Consider the following 22,504-nt stretch of genomic DNA (forward strand, 5'->3'; position numbering starts at 1 on the left):
GCTATGCTATATTTGTAATAATGTTTGAGTTCTATGCTATTTATGTAAATCACTTTGGTCCATTCTGATAGTTTTGAAATTGAATATAAAAGATATTTAAAAAAAAAAAAAGTTGATTATTTTAATTATTTATTTTACTCCTGAGGTTCACGTTTTTTTTTTAAATTATATTATATTAATTATATTTTACAATGTTTCATTTGTTAACATAAGTTATGAAAAATTCTGAAATCCACTGCCGCTTCAATATACTTATGTATTTACTGTATATATTCTAGTTAAATTCATAATAATCAATATTTATCTTCCTATATTATTATAATGATTCTTTCCAGTTATGATTTTGCATTATGTTTCTTGTTTTTTAAAGTGTGTATTTGGTCTCTGAGGAGTGACTGAGGGTCTGGCCTAGAGATGTGTCATGTGTCACTAAACACTTGATAGAAACAATGTGTCGTGTGTTTGGATTTTTGAGGCATCACACACCCCAACATGTCAGGAGTGCAGTAACAGCGTTTGCTAACTTAACCTGGCTCCCAGATATGAAATATGGATTTCTCTTTCATTTAATTTATTACATTTTATTCCTTTTATATTTTCCTTTTATTGAAACACTAAAGAATCAAGATGAATATTGCCTGTACTATTGTCTGTACCTCTCTGAGAGAAAGCACGTTATGAGTATGTTTTGGTTAGAACTGGAGCTTAACCAGCTCTAACCTTGGAGAGACTGTGTATCTGTGTATGTGCGCAATATTCTATGTTACAGATCAGTGTTGAGAATGGTGTTCAATGGGCACCCTAAGAGAGGTGGACTTGTTGTTCTGGGTTAGCTGGCACCTGCTCCAGACCTGGAAGGTCACTGCGGGCCTAATTCCGGGGTGAAAGTGTCAAAAAAGGGACACGTCTATGGAAACGTGCATCAGATTAACTGACATGAGTGGAAATTTACCATGACTGTGCATATTCTCTGAGCCATTCAGAACCGTCCACATTGCAGTAAGGATGTGGATAATACCTTGAAAACGGTATAACTGTTGGGACAATTGTATGTACGATAGGCCGAGGCAACGAGACGGTGAGAGAGGGAGCGCGGCCTACGAACTCCTTGTGAGACTTGAAGCTGGCTTCTGCTTTTGAAACTGCAAACTAATTTTTAAGTAAAATTCTTTTAATTAATTACACTCCTGACTCTTGGTCTTCATTGCTTCGCTACTGGACCAGGGTCATAAGCTGTTAACCCCTAACAGTTAACATGAACTTAGAATAAGACATTTATTAAACTTAGTTAATTTTGATTTCAACATTTAGCAATATATTATTATTATAAAATAGACCTGATCCATTATGTTAGTTTCTGATGAGTTTTTTCTGAGCTCATTTTTGATCGTTATATTGTATCATAATCTGCATTTAAAAAAGGAAGAACAACTTTCATTAATGATTTATTATGTGACTCTAACACACACTGAAAATTTCATTCCTACAGATTTTAAACAGGCACTGTTGTAAAACAGTCACTAAAAAATATTGCCACTTCTCTGATCCAGAGTCATTTATCAGGAATCCAATAGTTTTTGTATTTCTCATGCTGGCTGGTGCAAAAAAAAAATCAATACAGAACGCACCATCATTTCACACTGAAACAATCAAGCAAGGAGTAAAATGCTCAAATACACAAAAAGAACACATCAAACACACAACAAACAATACACACATGAAGCTACATACCCAGAATATCATCAAACGTGGCATGTTCATGATCCTGGAGAAAAAATAAATAAAAGCAATAAATACAAGACTTTGCAGGACTAATTTGGAAGGGAAAATGTTTTTGTATAATTCTTAGGACCCTATTCATACAGCTGTCATACAGTGTTTGTTTTTTTGCTAGTTTCAGCCTGACGCAGTTATCATTTTTACATACGTACAGCTGTACTTGTCTGTCTAAACCTCAGGACCTCAGGGAACATGTCCAGCTGCATCTCATCCTATACAGTCAGTGTCTTGGCTTTTTTGCACAGGGCATTATCCATGCGTTTGACTGTCTATGAAAATCTGTAACCTTAAAATTGATATGCAGTGTTTGGCATAAAAACTTGATATCTTCCCTGTAATATCTGAAAGATGCTTCATGTGATGCAGAGTAAAAAAAGGGTTGACTTACATAGAGTATGGGTATAATAGAAGGATCATCTTTTCGAATAATATTGGGAACATATTCTGCTTTGGGCACTTTAGATGAAATCAGCTAAAAGACAAAATCAGAGATAAAATGATAAATTACGTGAAAGATATTAATTCGATGTAAATAAAAGAATAATTCAGACAAAAACAAAAACTTCCAGATTATTTACTCATCCCAAGGCCACCCAAGATGTATATGACTTTCTTTCTTCAGCCAAAGAGAGTTTTGAAGGAAAACATTTCAGGATTTTACCCATCTAATGCGACGCGAGTGAATGGTGCTCAACATAGACCATATTTGACAGTCCAAAATCCATACTTGGGCAGCTTCAAAGGGCATCTACGTGGGGTTTGCATTTCAATGTTTTTCATTCATTTAGAGGAATACTGAATCTGTCGCTGTGTAAGTGAGATGAGTAAATGCCTGCTCATTTACAACTATATGTAGACAGCATGTCTCAACATGTAGACAGGAGAGCTGTGAGTCAATAAATGGGAAAATAAAGTCACTTGCATTACTTATTTGAAAAAATAACTCAGATATTTTGTTATAAAGTAATGAGTTACTTTGCTAGTTAAAAAAGTAATCTGATTACATAATTTACAGTAGTAATAACCTGTAATGCAAATGCTTGTTTTGGTCAAGGTCTAAAAAGCGTGTTGACAAGATGATTGCAATCAGACCTCTATAGCCGTCCCATTATTTACAAGAGAAGTTTTTATCCAGGATACACACACGAACTGACCCTTTTTAACAATAAAATGAAACAATGCTATATATATAGCAAGGACCATTTGTTTTAATAAAAATAAAAAATTTGATAGTTATATGTTGTATGCACAAACAAATGGACAAAAACCAACAACATAATTACCGTGATTATATTGTTGATAATTAACAATCAGAGCCGAACAGCCCTATACGCTTACTACGCAAGCTGCGTAGGGCCCCGCAATTTACTCAAGGCCCCGCTTCCCCCTTGTGTCAAAGAGCGTCAATCAATGTTAAACACTGATGATAAAATTAAGCGGAATTATCCTTCTGGCCATGAAAAGAGGGCAAAAACACCACGAGAGTGAATTGCAGGAACAGCAATCAGGTAAACTTGTGTTCTCTCCTCTCCAAGTTTGATGTCAGCAAATAACAGTACCCTAAAGTTAAGTTGATGTGCATCTCTTTTCTGTTGTCTTGCTAAGATGGACAGGCAGGCTATGCACCTCTTGGTCTGTCTAGCTAGTTAATGCCAGTCGCTTTCAGGGCTGTGTTCTGTGTCTTTGTGCCTCAGAAATAAAATTAAGTTGTTGTTTTTTTTGATAAACGGCAACGGTGTTTGTTTACTGCAGCTCGGAAAAGATCCGCGTCGCGCATGAACATGCGTTCATATGCGCTTGCACGAAATGAAACGTGTATTTTCCAGCAGAAATATCTGTGTGGATACCAGACCGACAGAATATATGGGCATGGTCCTCCTCCTCATCATAAGTGCACATAGGCTACATACTTTTAAAACAAGACAATGATCATCTAGTCTTAGTCAATGTTTAGTTACAACTCTAAACTACTGCACAAATTATGCAAGATGGAAAGCAATGTATTGACAATTTGACATTGATTGACTATTGATTTATAGGCTATATTGAATTTAAAATGTTGATATTAATTAGCTGGACATACTGGTCAATATGGATGCACATCCCCCTGTAAATAACAACAATAAATCAAATACTGCTTTTACATGCATAATATAAAACACAGTAGCATCCTATGGCAAGCCATTTTAGCTTTTATTTATTCACAATTTATGCATTTTTAATGTCAATGAATAAATGTTCACTATTTACAATATGAATTCTTGATATAAGGTATGGAATTTTTACTAGTAACAATATTTTTTTGATATCAGGGATTACATGTTCACTTGTACAAAAGTGAATTCTTGATTTCAACAATGATGTCATCACTCACAGAGATTCTTGTTATCTGAATCACTAGTTTGTTAAACATTACAAGAGCCAAGCCATACTATAAATAGTATTTTATTTGAAAATGTATAAAAGGAAATCTGGGGGAGCCAGTTTGAATGGGTCTGATGCTGCTTATAAAATGTATCTATAATTTGCAGGTGCTTTGCTTTAGTTTGTACGTAGAGGAGATGCTGGATCATCTGCCAGTACAAGCACAGACCCAGATGATCCACATCCAGCCTCAGCCAGTACTAGCACAGACCTAATACAGCCTGATTCACCAACAGTAAATCTGTCTTCTGCAAGTACAATCTTAAGATTCTATAGAAAATACTCTTAAATATTGTTAGTTTGAACCTCATTCTTTGACTGTTTTGTTCAAAGGAGGGAGGATTGTATTGGGAGCACTAAGGTGTCAGGTGTAACTGCATGGCAATGGCAAATGGTTTAAATAGCTCAAGGGTCAGATAGGAGGGCCCCTTAGCCCCTCTTATGGCCTTTTTGCTTAGGGCCTCAGGGAGTTCAGGATCGGCTCTGTTAACAATTAAATGAAACAAATATTAATATACAGCAAAGATCATTTGTTTTGGACGGCGCTCTTTCTCCATACTTGTAAAAAATTCTTTCTGCCTATGCACAAGTGACCTTCCCAACTTGCTCACGCAAGAGATTGTAAACTTGTGAACCATCTTGTGAACAGACTTTACACAAAATTACTGATGGTTTCGTTAGAAAAGACCCTTATTCGGCTGGGGTTGTGTGGAGCCCTTTGAAGCTGCCAAAATATTGATTTTGTAACATTAACTTGCATAAGAAGTAGAAAATTCCTGGAATAATTTCCTCCAAACCCTTAACTTCTCTTCAGCTGAGAAAAGAAAGTTATATACATCTTGGATAGCTTGGGGTGAGTAAATAATCAGGAAATGTTCATTTTTGGGTAACTATTCCTTTAAGTTAAATTAAGAAAAAAATACAAATAATATAAAAAATAAAAACAAAAATTCAATAAATGAAAAAAAACAAAAACAAATAATAATGTACCATAATTTTAGGAGGGATGAAGTCGTCCCCCTCACATGCCAGTCTCTCCATCTCTCTCTCCTCCTCCCAGTCCATGTCTTCACATCCGCCCTCATCCGGAGTACAGCATGCCGTCTGCAACTCTCCACCTGTGGCACCACACCACACAACACAACAGAGACAGACAGTTCAATGATGGACACAGACAAAGCAGAATAAAGACAAAGAGCAGAAAGGAACAAAGAGACAAGGGATGAATGAGAAGATGAAAATGGAGGTTGAGAAAGAGCAAAGTTGAGATAAAAAAGATAATAAAACACAGATAAGATAGATAGACAGTAAACTTTTTTTAACATGGATTGCAGTAAACTCTCACTCTTAGTTTTGCTTGTATGTAAAGAGTCATATTCTGATAAAAGGAAAAGTTCACCCAAAAATGTTATTCCAAGCCTTCATGCTGTTATATTTTTTACGTGGGACATAAAAAAAGAGAATTTTTGGGGAAATCCCAAAAAATTATAATAGTGAAAACAGCTGTCAAGCTCCAAAAAACAGGAACAACCCCCACAAAAAGCATCATAAAAGTAGTGCATGTGACATTCATATTACGTGGCATTTCAAGTATTCTTGTTGTTAACTAATACTAAAAATTAAAACTATTGAAAATCATTTTTGCTTTTTTAAATAAAATAAGACATCAATATTATAACTATTGCAACTGACTGAAACAATGTTTAAATTAAAGTATTAAAATTACTAAAATTAAAAAGGTACTGAAAAAAACTTAATAAATAAATTAAAGCCAAATAAAAAATACATATAGATTACTAAAACAATTAAATTGCAATTCAAATTCAAAATATCGATGAATTATATAATAGTAAATAATTAGACTGGGTAACCCAGCCTGATCTGCCGGCGATTTGATTTCGCTCTGCAGCTCAGTCTGGAAACCTGTACATTCATTTCTACTGCTTCTGTTTCACTTTTACAGGAACCAATTGTCGAATGGCAGCGCTATTGCCGGGTTTAATGCGATGGGCATTGGGTCTCTTGTGGTCTGATTGGTTGAAGGACTATCCAATTGCATACAGTCATTTGAATAATGTTTGTTTTTCATGCCTCTTGTGCAGTAGAACATACAGAGACGACTCCCCAGACCAATGTTCAATCTTAAATTGAGCTTGTTCTGGTGATAGCCAGAAATGTAAATAAATACTAAAATAACTCATATGATAATTTTGTGTGAACAGATTGCAGGGTTTGAAATGACATGAGGGTGAGAAAATTAATTTTCATTTTTGGGTGAACTATCTCTTTAACAGCCAAAAATACAAGAAGGTAAGATACTTTTCATGAATTTTACTATGAAGGCATCTTGAATCCTAATCACTGATTCAATCACTTGAATCCTGTAAAATTTGAATCCCGAATCACTTGTTTGACTGCAGTCCATTTAAATATACAGTACACTTCAATAGAGTTACAAATATAAAACTGCAAACGAGAGACAGAATATCGGTAGTTTGAAAGAGAGAAAAAGGGAGAGAAAAGCTCCATTAGAAAATCAGCACCACATAAAACCAGGCAGCTATATAGAGAGAAAATGGACAGAGAAAAGCAAACATACAATTACTACAACTGTAAGTAAATGTTCACAATCGTTCATCAGGCTCCCCGCAGACACGGGTGTAAAGAATAAATATGATGACAAAAAATAAGTCCAAAGACAAACTACACAGAATTAACATGCTGACAGAATTCTAGTGTGCACACACATACACATACACACACACACACACACACACACACACACATACACATTCGTCTCCAGAGTCCAGACAGACGCTCCAGGCGGGACAGATACTCACAGAAAGAGAAAGAGAGGAGCACATATTCGGACAGAACCACGCTCAGAGGAAGACAGACAAACAGGATCAGCATCAAGAGCAGAGGAGGCACGTCACTGAAAGATTGTATGCGAGTCTATTGTATGTGTGAGTTATAGAAGTGTTCCATAGGGTCTGCAAGAACTTCAGAGAAGGCTTCTGATAATTTTATGTACACTAATATTCATAAGTTTGGTGCCAGTAACATTGTTTTAAAGAAATAATTGTTACTTTACACATTAAATTGATTAAAAAGTAATAGTAAATGCTGTTTTAAAAAAAAATCCAAAAATTCTGTTTCCACAAAAATATTGAGCAACACAACCAATTTAAAAACTGATAATACTAAGAAATGTTTCTTGAGCAGCAAGTCAGTATATTAGAATGATTTCTGAATGATCATGTGACACTGAAGACTGGAGTAATGATGCTGAAAATTCAACTTAATAATCACAGGAATAAATTACATTTTAAAATATATTAAAGGGGTGATTCATTGAGAAATCAACTTTCCCTTGAGCTTTTGATATATAAAAGGTCATGGTAATATAAGAATACCCTGTAAGTTTCGGAGCTGAAAACATCATTGTTCGTCAAAGAAAAGCTTTTATAGACACCAAGCCCAGAAAACGATCGTATGCTTCATCCTTACGTCATTGCGCAACGAAACACCGCCTCTACAGAATAATAATCACATGTAATTCAGTAGCCCCGCCCACCGACTCATCTGATAGCACTAGCCAGCAGCAATAAACATGTCGAAAAAGATAGCAAGATATTGTGGAAGAACACAGTGGCTGCATAAGCTTCTTTTGGATCCTAATATTAGAAATGAGTGATACGTTTATTTTTAATGAAGTTCCAGCTCACGTGGGGATGACCGTATACGTGTGTTTGATTCATTTCACTGAGGAATAGTTTGTAAACAAGCCTCAAGTGCTGGATTTGCAGACACAATGTTCTGCCTTCTATACTGGATCCGACAGGAATGATGCAACACACCATTATTATGGGGTTATGTGAGTAAAACGCCTTCTTTATATGTAATAGTAGTCCTGGGGCTATGTGTTTTTACCAGACGTGCTATAGTGAAATAATATTCCTTTCTTGATCTGAGTGTTCACGCATGTGTGTGTGTGTGTTTGCGCTTATATTCACCGATCGTGCGGGCCATGTAATACAGAAATATTATTCCAATCCCGGGTGGATGAGAAATAAATCATTGTGTTTGTTAGATAAAGACGTTTACGAGCCCTGTGAGAGAATCATTCTGGTTGCCGCTTATTAAAAAATCCCTCCCTCGTGTGAACTGAACTGAAAGGGGAGCTAAAGCTTATTAAATATGTAATCTTATCCAATCCTAGCCGGGGGCGTTTACTTCCAAGTCTCCAGGGTGGCACGGCCATCAAAACCCAGCATTCAGGAGAGAGCCTCAAAACCGGTGTACAAAATAGCCTATTAGTTATTAGTTATGATGTTTTTGAATGCAAAAACCACACAAACATCATAAGTTGACCTCAGACAACAGTATAACTTTTTTTAAAAAGCCAGTTCATGACACCTTTAAAAGAGAAAAAAGTAACATAAATTGTAATATGTTTTTTGATCAAATAAATGCAGCCTTTGTGAGCATAAGAGATTTCTTTCAAAACAAAACAATCTTACTGACACCAAGCTTTTGATCGGTTGTGTAAATAAGTAATAATGGTTCTGTCAAACATTTTATATAGGGATCTTGACATATGGGAATGCTAAGTATGTCAAAGTGGCATGTAGGTGACTGTGTGTGTGTGTGTGTGTGTGTGTTTGTGTGTGTACAGGTGGACTCACTGTCTTTTGAGTCGTGTAGGGAGTCTTGTTTGACAGGGGTCGGATCGCTCCAGGATCGGTTGAAACTCTTCGCCCTGCGCTCTGCAAATGCTAGCGAAGTGGAGAGATGGTCACACGCACACGCACGCAACGCCCCATGATCCTCACAGACTGTGGGCCGCAGCACATACAGTACACTCAAACACACCAACAACCACAACACCAGCTACACACACACACACACATTTCTCATATGTTCAATGTCCATGTCCTCCATTGTCCTTTCCACTTTAAACACACACAGAAGCAAAATTGACTAATCCTCAATCATTGTTTTATTGGTTACATAACACAAAACTGTCAATCATCCTCCATACAAACACAATCATACCCAATATACACATGCGCATGCTAACCTACATTCAGAAAGCAATGCATCACATGCACAAACAAAAACACATGAAACAAACACAAATGGAGCTGTGCAGTCAGTCATACACAATATTCACACAAAGACTCACTTTGTGCTTTCATTCTTCTGCTGCCCACCATTCTTAAATGCTTCCGGAAATTCCTAGAAAAAAACAGAGTGGAACACGATAAATCAGGTAATCAAGATTTTTTTATTAATAAAAGAAAACAAACAGCATGTGTGTGGCATTCCACCGAAAACCCTTTGCTCTGCAGTAAATAAATCATATCATAACCATGCTTGAAGACGTGAAGAGATTTCCCTTGGGTCATTCAAAAGCGCAAACATATTTTGAAGGCCATATGAAAACCAAGCGCTTTGCTAAATATTTGCACCACGTAGGCTGACGGAGACGCGAGCAGACGTCCTTGCTTGTGTGCACTTCTGTGCAATCTTGAACCAGCAAGTGTGTACTTTATTTGAGCCATTTGGCACCACTCCAGCTGACTAAGAAGGCAGACAGAGAAAAATGCCACTGCAGTAAAGTCTGTCCCACACCTCCAACACGACTCTTACTCTACGCATATCCATGACAACTGTACACGTAATTATAATGGTTGAAACACTGGTAAAAGGTGGACAAACGTGACAGAGAAAACAACATATGAGAACAACAATAACTGAAAAGACCAAGGCGAAAACGTACTCTACGCAAAAATGCAGATGCTGATGTGAATGCTAGGCTAACATATTTCAAACGTGCTGTCCTGTTGTACATACCTGTAACATGTTCTTGTTACTGTCATGGTAGATAGTTACCTTTAAAATGTCAGTGCCGTTAAGAAAATATTAAAACAAAATGTGTGTTAGCATTGAGACTAGATACTCTATATTGACAAAAGTATTGGGACACCCCTGCAAATCATTGAAATCAGGTGTTCCAATCACTTTCATGGCCAAATGTGTATAAAATCAGGCATCTAGGAATGCAAACTTCTTTTACAAACATTTGTGAAAGAAAGGGTCGATCTCAGGAGCTCAGTGAATTCAATGTGAATACCGTAATAGGTTGCCACCTGTGCAAAAAGTCCATTCGTGAAATTTCCTCACTACTAAATATTTCACGGTCAACTGTTAGCGGTATTATAACAAAGTGGAAGCAATTGGAAACAACAGCAGCTCAGCCAAAGTGATAGGTCATGTAAAATCACACAGTGCGGTCAGCACATGCTGAGGCACACGGTGCGCAGAAGTCGCCCCCTTTCGGCAGAGTCAGAAGCTACAAACCTCCAAACTTTGTGTGGCCTCCAGATTAGCTCAAAACAGTGTGTGGGGAGCTTCATGGAATGGGTTTCCATGGCCAAACAGCTGCATCCAAGCCTTATATCACCAAGTGCAATGCGAAGCATTGGATGCAGTGGTGTAAAGCACACCACCGCTGGACTCTAGATCAGTGGGGGCGTGTTCTCTGGAGTGACAAATCATGCTTCTCTGTCTGGCAATCTGATGGACGAGTCTGCCTGACTGCATTTTGCCAAGTGTAAAGTTTGGTGGAGGGGGGATTATGGTGTGGGGATGTTTTCAAGGTTTGGGCTTGGTCCCTTTGTTCCAGTGAAAGGAACTCGTAATGCTTCAGGATACCAAGACATTTTGGACAATTTCATACTCCTAACTTTGTGGGAACAGTTTGGGGATGGCCCCTTTCTATTCCAACATGACTGCGCACTAGTGCACAAAGCAAGGTCCATAAAGACATGGATGAGTGAGCTTTGTGTGGAGGAACTTAGCTGGCCTGCACAGAGTCCTGACCTGAACCCAATAGAACACCTTTGGGATGAATTAGAGAGGAGACTGCATGCTAGTACTTCTCGTCCAACATCAAGGCCTGACCTCACAAATAACTTCTAGAAGAATAGTCAAAAATTCCCATAAACACACTACTAAACCTTGTGGAAAGTTAAAGTTCACTTGCAATCCATATACAGCACCAGTCACAGTATTTAATTTACAAAAAAATTACTCCTGGCTTAATGTGTTAAGACCAAGATATTAAGATCAAATTCTGTAAACATCTTGATAATATACTATATACAGGCAAGCAGATGAGCCCAGAATATGAATGCAACATGCCGAATTGCACGTTAAATGTTTTCTATGGGAAAACCCTTAACAGGAAGTTACTTTTCTGTACATAGGGGATTTGGCATTAATATTAATGGATAATATGCATCATCAGTGTGAATACTGAAATTGGTCTTTTAATAGGTCTTAGTACAATAGTAGTTGGTACAAACCTGGTAAAAATAACTGGCTGGCAACAGAGAAAATAATTGTTTTGCCCTCCAGGTGGGAATTCCTGTAAGGGTGTGAAAAATGTATCGTAGGGCTGAATAGCATACTACATTTACTAGTTCCAGTGGAATTGTTAACGCTATGCCATGAGCTATTCCAAATTCAGCCATAGATCTCCTGGTGAAAAACTTCACAAGATTAATTCACACTTAACATTCATATACAAACGCTGCGTCCAACTATGCCTACATGTATGCAAACATGTCAGCACAGACACATGGACAATGCCAACATGCCAGATGAATTCTCCTGGGACCCAGGAATAGACTTTTATCAGCTGTAGTGGACATTATAAATCAGTGGATTTTAGCGCACAGGGGAAGCATATCCTGATTATCCAGTGCATCGTGTAGGGGAATTTAATTTCAGAATTGTATTGAGTCTGTCTCAGGGTTTTTCTCAAAGTGTCCTGTTTTTTGATATAATTATATAGTAAATCATGACTAATTGGAAGGGAAGTAATGAGGAGACAGGAAGAGTGAAGCAGAAACAGGAGAGGAAGAGAGATAAACATGTTTTCTGTTTACACATGTGACAGAGCTGTGCCCACCTGTGAGAGGAGGGAGATATGGAGAAATCTCCTTTTTCTGTCCGTCTTACGGCTTATTTACTCCCACGTGCATTAGAGAGAGAGAGAGAGAGAGAGGGAGCGATAGAGAGAGAGAAACCTCCCTCGCCCCCGCAGCTGAGGATGAGTCACAGCCTTTCTTCTCCATTGTCTCTTTTCATTGTCTTACTCTCGGTGTCCCATGTCTGCAATCACTGCTCCTTTATTAGCTCTTTAATTTCATCACCACCTCTCTCACGCTGTAAAATAATTCTATTTCCTCAATCATGCCCCTTTCCTTTTTTAGAGGAATATTTCACCAAAAATGAAAATCATGTCATCATTTCCCCATCATGTTGTTCCAAACCCGTATGACTTTCTTTAATTTGGAGAGGCTGCTCACTGGGTGGAGCTTGATGTCCAGTTTTAACTTTGCTGGATGTAATGGGTGGAGCTAGATTGTCCAACCGCACACTTATCATTTAACATAACTCCACCCATTGGGGAGCTAAATGTCATTTTGATCTGCATTTAGCACCACTTGTTATTTTGTGGATCCTAGAAGGCAACATTTAGCTATTTAAACCAATATTAGGATTTATTGAAATACATTTAAATGTCTTATATTATTATTATCCTGCTGCTCTTCTACATATTCTATAATGAATGGTGACTGGAACGATCACACTTTAAAAAAACACGAAGCACCATATGTTCTTGAAGCTCCAGTCCTCATTCACTTTTATAGTATGAAAAAAGAGCGGTCTGGACATTTTGCAAAATACATTTATTTACATTCTATGGAAGAAAGTCATACAGGTTTCGAGCGTGGACATGAGGACTTAAGGTTATTAATGAAAAATGTCAAATTCAGGTGAATGATCCCTTTAAGTAGGGGTCAGTAGGGTCGCGGACTATATGTTATTTCAGGTCACCTCATCTTTCAGTAATTACTCAGGTGTTTTTCCATACCACAATGTCTTTCCCCTACAGCCGCTGTGCATTGTGGGAAACATCTGGCTAGCTGCTCCAGACTGCTGTCCAATATGACCTCTCCGGCTCCTAGTGTTCCCCACCCGCAGGAGCAACTCTGATTAGGTAATTATATTCTTGCCTTGTCTTACTCATTCAGATTCGCACTTTCCCTTCATCCCTCTCTTTCATTATCTCTCTGTCCTTCCCTCATTCTCCTGAATGTGTGATTGCAGTCTATCATTTGTCTCATGGGGTTGACTTTCTAGAGACGCATCACGCTCCTGTCCAACAATACACTCCTGAATCATCCATTCCTGTGCTACTGTGACCATCTGGTCCTGTTTCAATTATCCCTGATCCTTAGAGAGGACTCTGAATGAAACATACTGGCTAAAAAACAAAGGCCAAGCAATCTATAAAAAACCAACAACAACTATATTGATTATATAAAGAATATGCTAATAGATCAGATCAACATGCTTTATCTTTATCTGTACTGTTATGCAATATATGCTTTTTTCCCTGTGGCTTTCTAGAGGCTTAGAAATGATCAAATGTGTGTGGAGGGGATTATAAATCTTATCAGCATGACTCATGAATATGAATTAGGTGACATAATGCTCATCCAGTAGTCATAACCGATTTGCTGAAAATAAGGTAACTAGCCAAATTACGATTACTGCTTACTGATTCAATTGAATGCAGATAGAACTGGATGGCAGAAGCTAAATAAATAAATAATAATACAAAAAGCAATTGCATTTTCCTCTCCGTTTGCATAGTTCAGTCAACACCTCAACTGCACCACACTAAGAAAGTTAGTTTGTGACTGCAAAACAAAACCCAATGTTAAAGGTGGGGTAAGTGTTATTTCAAAACCGTTTTAGAAAACTCGGGCCGAGTGGAAAAACAAACTTGTAGCCAAACAGCAGGTAAGGGGCGTGTCTAGAATGTTCTGGTGAGAAGAGAAGCTCAGTGCACAACATTATTCAAAACACACCGGACAGACATTAGCCAAGAAAGAATAAATATATGCTGGCTTTTGCTTGAATATGCTCGTGTGTCATGTTCACTTGTTTGTCCATTTGCGATCGTATTGTCGCTCACGCCAGCAAAGATAAAGGCCCGTTCATTTCCACACCATACGGAGCATCTAAATCATCGTTTCAGGTTTCAAGTGTCAGCTCACAAAATGTGTCCGACAGGTAAGATACTATACTCCTAATATATGTTTGTTTCCTCTTTTCATCTATATAACCCATCCGGTCATAATTGTAATATATGTTGTTAGCTGGACTGTCAGCTCGTGTTCTTGAGTTGTTCCTGAGAACGGTTTGTGTTTTTGTGATGGAAGGGGTGATGGAAAATTCTACCATAGTCGTTGCCTGGGTTACGTATGTGTGGGGCGGAGCTATCAAAATAGGGCCGAGACCCTTTTTAGGGGTAGGGGCGTATTTGTTTTGGTGATTTGAAATATCAACAACGGTTACCAGATAGCACTTACCCCACCTTTAAGGTTTGTTGTAACCGTGTAACCAATCAACTTTCATCACAACCCAACCGCACAGCTAATTAGGGGCTAAACTGCAGAGGACAGACAAACAGACAGGCAGACAGATATAGATAGATAGATAGATAGATAGATAGATAGATAGATAGATAGATAGATAGATAGATAGATAGATAGATAGATAGATAGATAGATAGATAGATAGATAGATAGATAGATAGATAGATAGATAGATAGATAGATAGATAGATAGATATATAGATAGATAGATAGATAGATAGATAGATAGATAGATAGATAGATAGATAGATAGATAGATAGATAGATAGATAAAAAGATAGATAGATAGAGACAAAGCAAAGACAAAGACATAGACAGAGACATAGACAGACAGACAGACACAGAATGTACTGTTGCCAAATAGGGCTGTACTGCCAAAGCCATTTCTCTGTCTGACAGGAATAAAGGCAGCGATAAATGACAGGCCCACAACAAAGTACCTCTGGATGACGGCAGCTGACTCCACCTCATTCTTTCTCCTCTTTCTCCGGAAAACCCTGCCAGGAGGTGACACAACTTTAAATGGCAGAGAGGGCAAGGCTCACTTGAGTGCGGTTAGAGGTTAGAGCCATGCTCATGAAGGGGCATTGTTAGCCTGGGGTTAAGCAGGAAGAGCTCCTTCTGGGCAGATAAAGGTTCAGCTACAAGCAGAGCTTCGGATTGGATAAAAGTAGAAATGAACTCTTGCTGACACAGGCTTTAATTATTGTTGATGTGTTGCTTTGAGAATATATTGATCTTTCCTGATAACAGAACTAACTGCTTCACCTACTGATTGAAATTCAATCGAGATGCTCAATATCTCCTTTATTTTAATTAAAATAAATGATATAATTAAGTAAATAAATTAAAGAGTTAAAAAAAAAAAAATCACACACCTGCAAGCCAACATGCAAACCATACCAAATTATTCTGTGGATCGTGTGAACTCACGTCAAAAGATGATCGGCATCAGCATCTATCAGCATTTCTAAACCATCAAAGACAACTACATCTCTGTCTCTTGCTGAGGTAATCAGAATTATCCAGACCAGCCTATCAAATATTTCTCTAAGCTATTTCCTGAATCAAAACGCATCGCTGCATTACACACAACTAAAGCAACATCATCCATCTTCCCCTCAGGTTTTCAAACCAAGCGCGATGTGATTCTTTTATACATCAAGGTAAAATCATTTTACTTCAGTTTCATCATCGTGACAGCGGTGAAATGACAGTTTCCTTTGAGCTACCCTGAGAAAATTCAATAAATGTTTGTTTCATACACGTAACGCGCGATTTTAAACAGGTTTGAGTTTTTCCTTACACAATTTGAAACAATAGAGAAATTACAGGAAAAAAAATACCTCAGAGATCCTCAGAAATATCTAATCCTGTTCAAATTGAAATGTCTGTGATTGCAGTTTTTTTCTCCTTAGCTTCTTTTCATTTATTTCAATACCTTGATGTATTGTAAATAAAGCTGAGGTGGTGGGACTGGAGGGATGGTGGGGTGGGCCGTGGTGCAGAAGCTAGCGTTTGACATCATACGCTGTCATTTTGTGACATTTAAAGGGTACAAAAGGGATACTCACGAAATCCTGTAGAGCAGAGAGGCAAGGCAGACAAAAAGGAGAGAGAAAGATAGACAGAATGCTTAGATAACAACCACGCTTGAAGAAAATGTGTGTGGTCATCGTGTACTTGTCAGCTCTGTGAGTCAGTTTGACAGTAAATGTCACTAAATGAATGTGTGTTAGAGGCGAGACACCTGTTGTGCCATCTGTACTTGAGGTCAGTATAGGCTTCAAACTTCACAGTGTGTGCGTTTTGATGTTTTTCTAACCCAGTAGGGACTTCAGCCTGAATGCACACTGACTCATGGGGACCTAAATTGAGGTCCCCATGAGGAAACAAGCTTATAAATCATACAAAATGAGATTTTTTGAAAATGTAAAAATGCAGAAAGTTTTGGAGTTATGTGTAGGTTCAGGGGTAGGGTTTGTGTAACACTGTGTCCTAACTACAAACGCGACTATGAGATGCAACAAATCAATCAAAAACCACAGCCAATCAGAACAGCGTGTGGGCGGGCTCTAGCGGCAAGTGCAGGGCACCAGAAATCTTGACAGCACTCACAAGGAAATAATTAAAGGGTTTCTTCAGCGATTAGCATATGGCTTTGTATCAGTAGAAACCCTGGAGTATATTCAAATGATTGAAATTTTTGCATTTTATTTCTGGAAAAATTGCTCCGATGACGCAAATTGACGATATTTGCAATACTACAGCCAGCAGAGGGAGCTATTTCCGCATGTTTTGAAATGGAGCTATGCTTAGCAATGTAAGTGTTTTAACTTCTCAATTTAATTCCTATGAAAGTTAAGCTTCCAAAGGGATGAACTGAAAACACGCCAGACTGAACAGACTGTGAATGTATGCCGCGAGCGCAGTCATGATTACCTCAGCTCTCATCATGAGAGCTCATTCAGCTTATTCATGACGATGAATGTAATCTGACTCCTGCAGCGTTTGTGCTGTGACACTTGCGCGGCGACTCACTCATTAAATTGAACAGACACGTTCAGTTTTTAATTGTAGTGTCTTTTATCTAACTGAACTGATTTTATGAAAATGAACGCAGTGGGCAAACGATCCAGTAATCCAGTAGCGGTGGCTTTGGGAGTGGCCTTGTAGAGCAGCAAAGCATTCTGGGAATTTTTGTCTTTAATCCCCATGAGACAAAAATACATGTTCTGTCTTTTCTCAGTCTAGAAGGCATCAAATTCAAAAATAATTTCACATTTCTACTACATTAATGACCCAGTTTAAATACAGATTCATCTTCCCAGCGCTGAAGTACCCTTTAAGCACAAAATCAAATTCACAAATATTACACCATTTAAACTATGAAAAAAATACATACTGAGTTACTAAAACAATCGTTGTCATAGAATATACTTGTTTGTTCACAGTCTGGTTCACAGTAATTTCAAGATCTGAGGAATTACCCTTTGCTGATTTTAGTGTGACAAAGCTGGGAGCGCTAAATGATATTCAAAGTAACATTACACACTTTTAACATTAAATAAAGCACATAAACACTATCTGAGATTAACATTGCCATGCTTTGTGTTGTTGTTCCAGCCGCGACGTCGCACAAAAATAGAAACCGTTTCTAAAATAGATTAATCACATGTCGCCGTCGCGTGTAGTTAGGACACAGTGTAAGGGGGCAGTGTTTGTACAGTATATTAAAAACCATTACGTCTATGGAGAAAGATAGCGATTCACTATCCCCACAAAGATAGTGAATCGGACATGTGTTTGTTTGTGTGTGTAATGAAGTGTGTACTCACGCCTGCATGGTCGTGGTAGCAGTCTGAAAGCTGAACATGTTTTCTTTAGGAAACCAACTGTTATCGTCTGGTTAGAAACAGATATAAAGAGACCACATTAGTATGGTTGAAATGATGCATCTGAATGTATGAATTATGTCAAACTGAACAGACATATACAGTAGCCTCAAAAAGTATTTGGATTGCGTAAGCCGCACTCAGTAGGAATTTCACTGCACTAGACAAAACACTATCAAAACAAATCAGTACCCAAATTATGCTAGCCTTACCATTCTCAGCTATTTTTGCTATTACATTTAACTATAATATACGCAAACAAGAAAGTTTATGTCAATCTGCTGATTCAAGGCTACTGGAAAACTGCTTAACTTGATGTTGAAAGGTTCTAACTTTCCTCAGAGTTAGTATACGATTCCACTACATAGCCTCATGTTAACATGTATAATATTTAAGTACCATGGCTGTATTGAGGTATATATAATAGTACATATAATAAATGATGTAAAATAATTGGCTATGATTAACTCCACTTTGGCGATGCAAGAATTGCATAATGGCTTCTCATCTGAGCTGCCTCAGCGGTCAAATAGCACTTGTCAATGTCAAAATGTCTGTGATGACCAATCAAATCAAATTACGTGCGTTTTATCTTCAATGAAGCAGCTGATGAAGAGTGCAAATTCCAGCGCAACGCTTCAGTTAATGGTCATAAAGTGTGAGATAAGATGTAAATAGCTAAAACTAAACATTTAATAATTGACAGCTTTTAATTTCACCATTATGTATAATTTGCGTGATTCATGTAATGTTGATACATAGTTGACCCTATGCTTACTTTCATCAATCAAAGCTCAGCTTTGGGTAGGGAAGAGATGCAGGGTAAGATAAAGAGACTGAGATAAATAGAAGAAATAGACAGAAGGTGATGGAGATGAGAGAGGATGAACAGGTTTTGACAAATAATGTATGCTACTGCCCACTGACATGGTTTTAAAGCTATTGTTATCATATTTTTTTGGCCTTAAAACGCCTTAAAATGTGGGTGGCATGCCCCTGAACCTCCCTGGCAAGCTCGATTTTGGGACCTTTGTATTTATAAAATCCTGCGTGCAGTTTAAGCGTCCAAATACTTTTTGGAGGCACTGTGTCCAGATTCACCAGCAACAACACACACACGGTCCACTCCACAGAGGGAGAGAGCACAAAAGAGACACACAGGAGAGAGGAGAGAGACACAGGAGAGCGGGAGAAATACAGACCACGGCACATCGAACACATCGACGCCCCCCATTGTTGGCTGAACCCCACCCCTTCCCCTCGGCCAGAGCCTCTCTCGCTTTCTCTGTCCTGCCGCTCTCCCCCTCTCACCTCGCTCCAGCCCAGTCACGCGGTCCACACTGCACATCCGCTCTAGCGGTGGCCGGCGCTGCTTGCCTGCCTCTCGGGTGCTGCTTTCCAGGTCCAGGGAGCCCTGGCTGCGTGACGGAGCCCCGGGACAGGACTCACACGCCAGGCCACACTCCTTTCCCTCCCCCCAGCCACGAATGTTGTGCGCGCTGACTGAGCTCTGCAAAGGCTGGGAAAGGTGGTGGTGGTGATGGGATGCCCCGTGTTGATGGTGCGACGTTCCAGCAACCGAGTGGGGGTTGGTTCCGCCATTTCCGCCTCCGCCATGATGGTGGTTGCCGTGATGGTGGTTGCCGCTTCCGCCTCCACGGTGGCGGTGGTGCTGAGTCGGAGAAGACGTGTTGGAGGACGTAGAGGGCTGGGCAAGTACTTGGGCATGACATGCCTCCCGCGCCTCTTTTAAGACCTCAAGCTCCAGGTTCTCCTTGCTGCCCCGGCTGGTTCCAAGCATGCCGCTCTCTCCGGTGATGGTATAGACCCGAGCAGGCTGCAGAGCGCACTCCACACACTTCTGCTGGTCCTCCTCTGCAGAGAAGCTGCGCTCTAGGGACAGTCGGCTCTTGGAGGAAGTCGTCGGTGGTGGCGGTTCCAAAAGGCCCACGGCGGCGTTAATCAAGCTGGGATCGGCGGTGCCGGCTGGGTGCTGGAGGTTGCAGCTGTGGAAGTTGTTGTTCTGTGCACACAGGCTGTCTGGGGAATCAGAGTCGTTGCCAATGAGGGTGTCAGACAGTAAGTGATCTTCAAATCAAACATTAGGACAAATGCAGAGAGAAAGAAAGAGGAACAAGTGAGAAACAGCAAGAGATGCACAGAGAAAAAGATGAGGTAACAAACGCTACAGTAAAAAGTGGCACAGACAGTTCCTCATGAAACATAAACGCGCCTGGTGTCTGAGAACACATCACAGGCTCTAAATGGACCAGAAAAAAAAGAACAGCAGAGAGAAACCGCAGAAAGAAAGAGGAATGAAGATATCTGACCTGATCCGTTGTGGTTCTCAGGATGGTTGTGAAGGTACTCTCCAAATGCACGAGCTGCTCTGCAAAAAAACGCACGCACACACACACACACACACACACACACACATTGGTCACTGGCAGGCCCACATTGTGAATACAGTCGCAGCTGAAGGATGGTGTTAGGCACGACACGCTGAAAAGTCACGAGCAAATGAATTCAAAAAGACTCCAAAACCAAGTACAGGCTCAAATCTGTCTGATGAATCTTTCAAAAAATGAACTCACTATTCAGATAGAACAGCTTTGAGTACTTGAAGAGACAGTTAACCCAAAAAGGTTGTTCTGTCAACATTTACTCACCCTCATGATGTTCCAAACCTTTTGAAACACAAAATATATTTTGAAGAATGCTGGTAACCAAACAGTTTTGGTGCTCATTGACTTTCATTGCGTGAGTAAAAAAAGTATCAACATATATTATTTTATGATCCACAAGACTACATTTGGAATGACGAGTTTAGTAAAGTGTGCTATTATTTTAGGTTTTTGTGTGAACTATCCCTTTAAAGGGGGGGTGAAATGCTGTTTCATGCATACTGATCTTTTTACACTGTCAAAGACTTGGAATCCCATACTAAACATGGACAAAGTTTCAAAAGTTAAGGTGGACGTTTGATGGGAGTATTTCTTTGTCAAAAATACTACTTCCGGTTAGTCATACGTTTCGGCAAGTTTTTTGCGATCATGGGTCCACTTGACGTTAAAAGGTCGGAATTTCCTTGTATGGGCCGTACGGGCAATTCTACCGGAAGAGCATGAGAGAGAGCGAAAGCAACAGGCTACGCCCATCAAAGCGGGGCTCGTAGGCTGCGCTGCACAGGTGATGTGACTTCAAGAAATTAACAATGTCACCAAAAAAGTGTGTTTTTGGTTGCCAGACCAAGACGGTCCTGTACAGATTGCCAAAAAAACCCGCGTTAAGGCAACAGTGGATGGAATTTGCTTTTCCGGATCAGCAACTGAGTTGCGCAAAGGTTTATGTCTGTTCACTGCATTTCGGTGCCGACTGTTTCATAAACAAGGCCCAGCTCGACGCCGGATTTTCCGATCGCCTAATGCTGAAGGATGGAGCAGTCCCAACGATAAAGGTCCCAACGTTAGAACCGCGGGCGGTGAGTTAGACTGCTTCAAATGTCTGTGTTTTTGCCTATGCTCATCAAGTAGCCCAAACATGATCACGTATAGTTAATTGATCAATGGAGCATGCGATGTGTAGTGCGTGTACATTTGTTTAGCTGGCCACTATATGTGTAACTTTATGTTTGTGTATTGTAAAAGCACTCCAAACAACAATACACAAAGAGTGGGGAAATATGTTGAACTAAATAAGCGCGCTTCTTCATTCAAATGCGCTATTATTCCGTGTCTTTCTATGTAAACACTAACTTAGCCTGCCGTGCAAAACCAGTCCGCTTAATAACGTTACAATTGTCTAAACCACGCGTAAACACACACACACACGTGCACAACTGCACTTCCCACATGTACACCTTCAAAGACAAAAATACGACGATATAATTCAAGTATAAATATGTAAATAACACAAGTCGCTAAGCATATTATATAGTTAGTGTATAACTTGTACCACATAGAGACGTCCTGCTCTAGTCGTTTTTGCTGCTGCTCCTGTTCAACTGCAGCCTCTGGGTCTGATTCCGGATCATTGATGTTTGGCTGTATCTGATTAAAAGCCATATTTTTATTTTGAATAAAGTTTTTTTCCCGCTGTTAGGGATGACACAGCTTTACGACGCACTCGACTCAACACAATAGCAGCAGCGAGCACACGTCATTATTTAGCTCCGCTCACACGATACACCCCCACCCGCTCGGCTTTTTTCGGAAAGACTCGGAACAGCGCATCTTTCTTATATAATTATAAAAAAAATAAAGACTTTTCGGAGATATGCAGGATGCAATGCTACTCTATAGGTACTCAAGATTGACATGACACTGACTGAAACTGAGTGTTTCACCCCCCCCCCTTTAAGGTTTCTGAAACTTTAACTAATCA

General features: G+C 39.3%; 1 protein-coding gene across 8 annotated transcripts in view; it reads right to left on the reverse strand.

Moving 5' to 3' along the window:
• nsmfa (NMDA receptor synaptonuclear signaling and neuronal migration factor a) overlaps positions 1-22,504 on the reverse strand; it is a 52,430-nt gene that overhangs the window by 11,594 nt on the left and 18,332 nt on the right. For 2 of the 8 annotated variants that reach the window (XM_067423044.1, XM_067423043.1), the window contains 8 exons: positions 20,452-20,510; positions 19,433-20,161; positions 18,065-18,131; positions 9,392-9,444; positions 8,892-8,981; positions 5,194-5,321; positions 2,168-2,251; positions 1,732-1,765 (listed from right to left, as the gene is read on the reverse strand). In XM_067423044.1, the coding sequence (XP_067279145.1) occupies positions 1,732-1,765; positions 2,168-2,251; positions 5,194-5,321; positions 8,892-8,981; positions 9,392-9,444; positions 18,065-18,131; positions 19,433-20,161; positions 20,452-20,510 (1,244 nt within the window). Of the gene's footprint in view, positions 1-1,731; positions 1,766-2,167; positions 2,252-5,193; positions 5,322-8,891; positions 8,982-9,391; positions 9,445-18,064; positions 18,132-19,432; positions 20,210-20,451; positions 20,511-22,504 lie in introns of all 8 variants that reach the window. The other 6 variants (XM_067423041.1, XM_067423040.1, XM_067423048.1 and 3 more) reach the window with 5 other exon arrangements.

This window comes from Pseudorasbora parva, chromosome 18 (genome assembly GCF_024679245.1).
Source record: "Pseudorasbora parva isolate DD20220531a chromosome 18, ASM2467924v1, whole genome shotgun sequence".
NCBI lineage: Eukaryota > Metazoa > Chordata > Actinopteri > Cypriniformes > Gobionidae > Pseudorasbora > Pseudorasbora parva.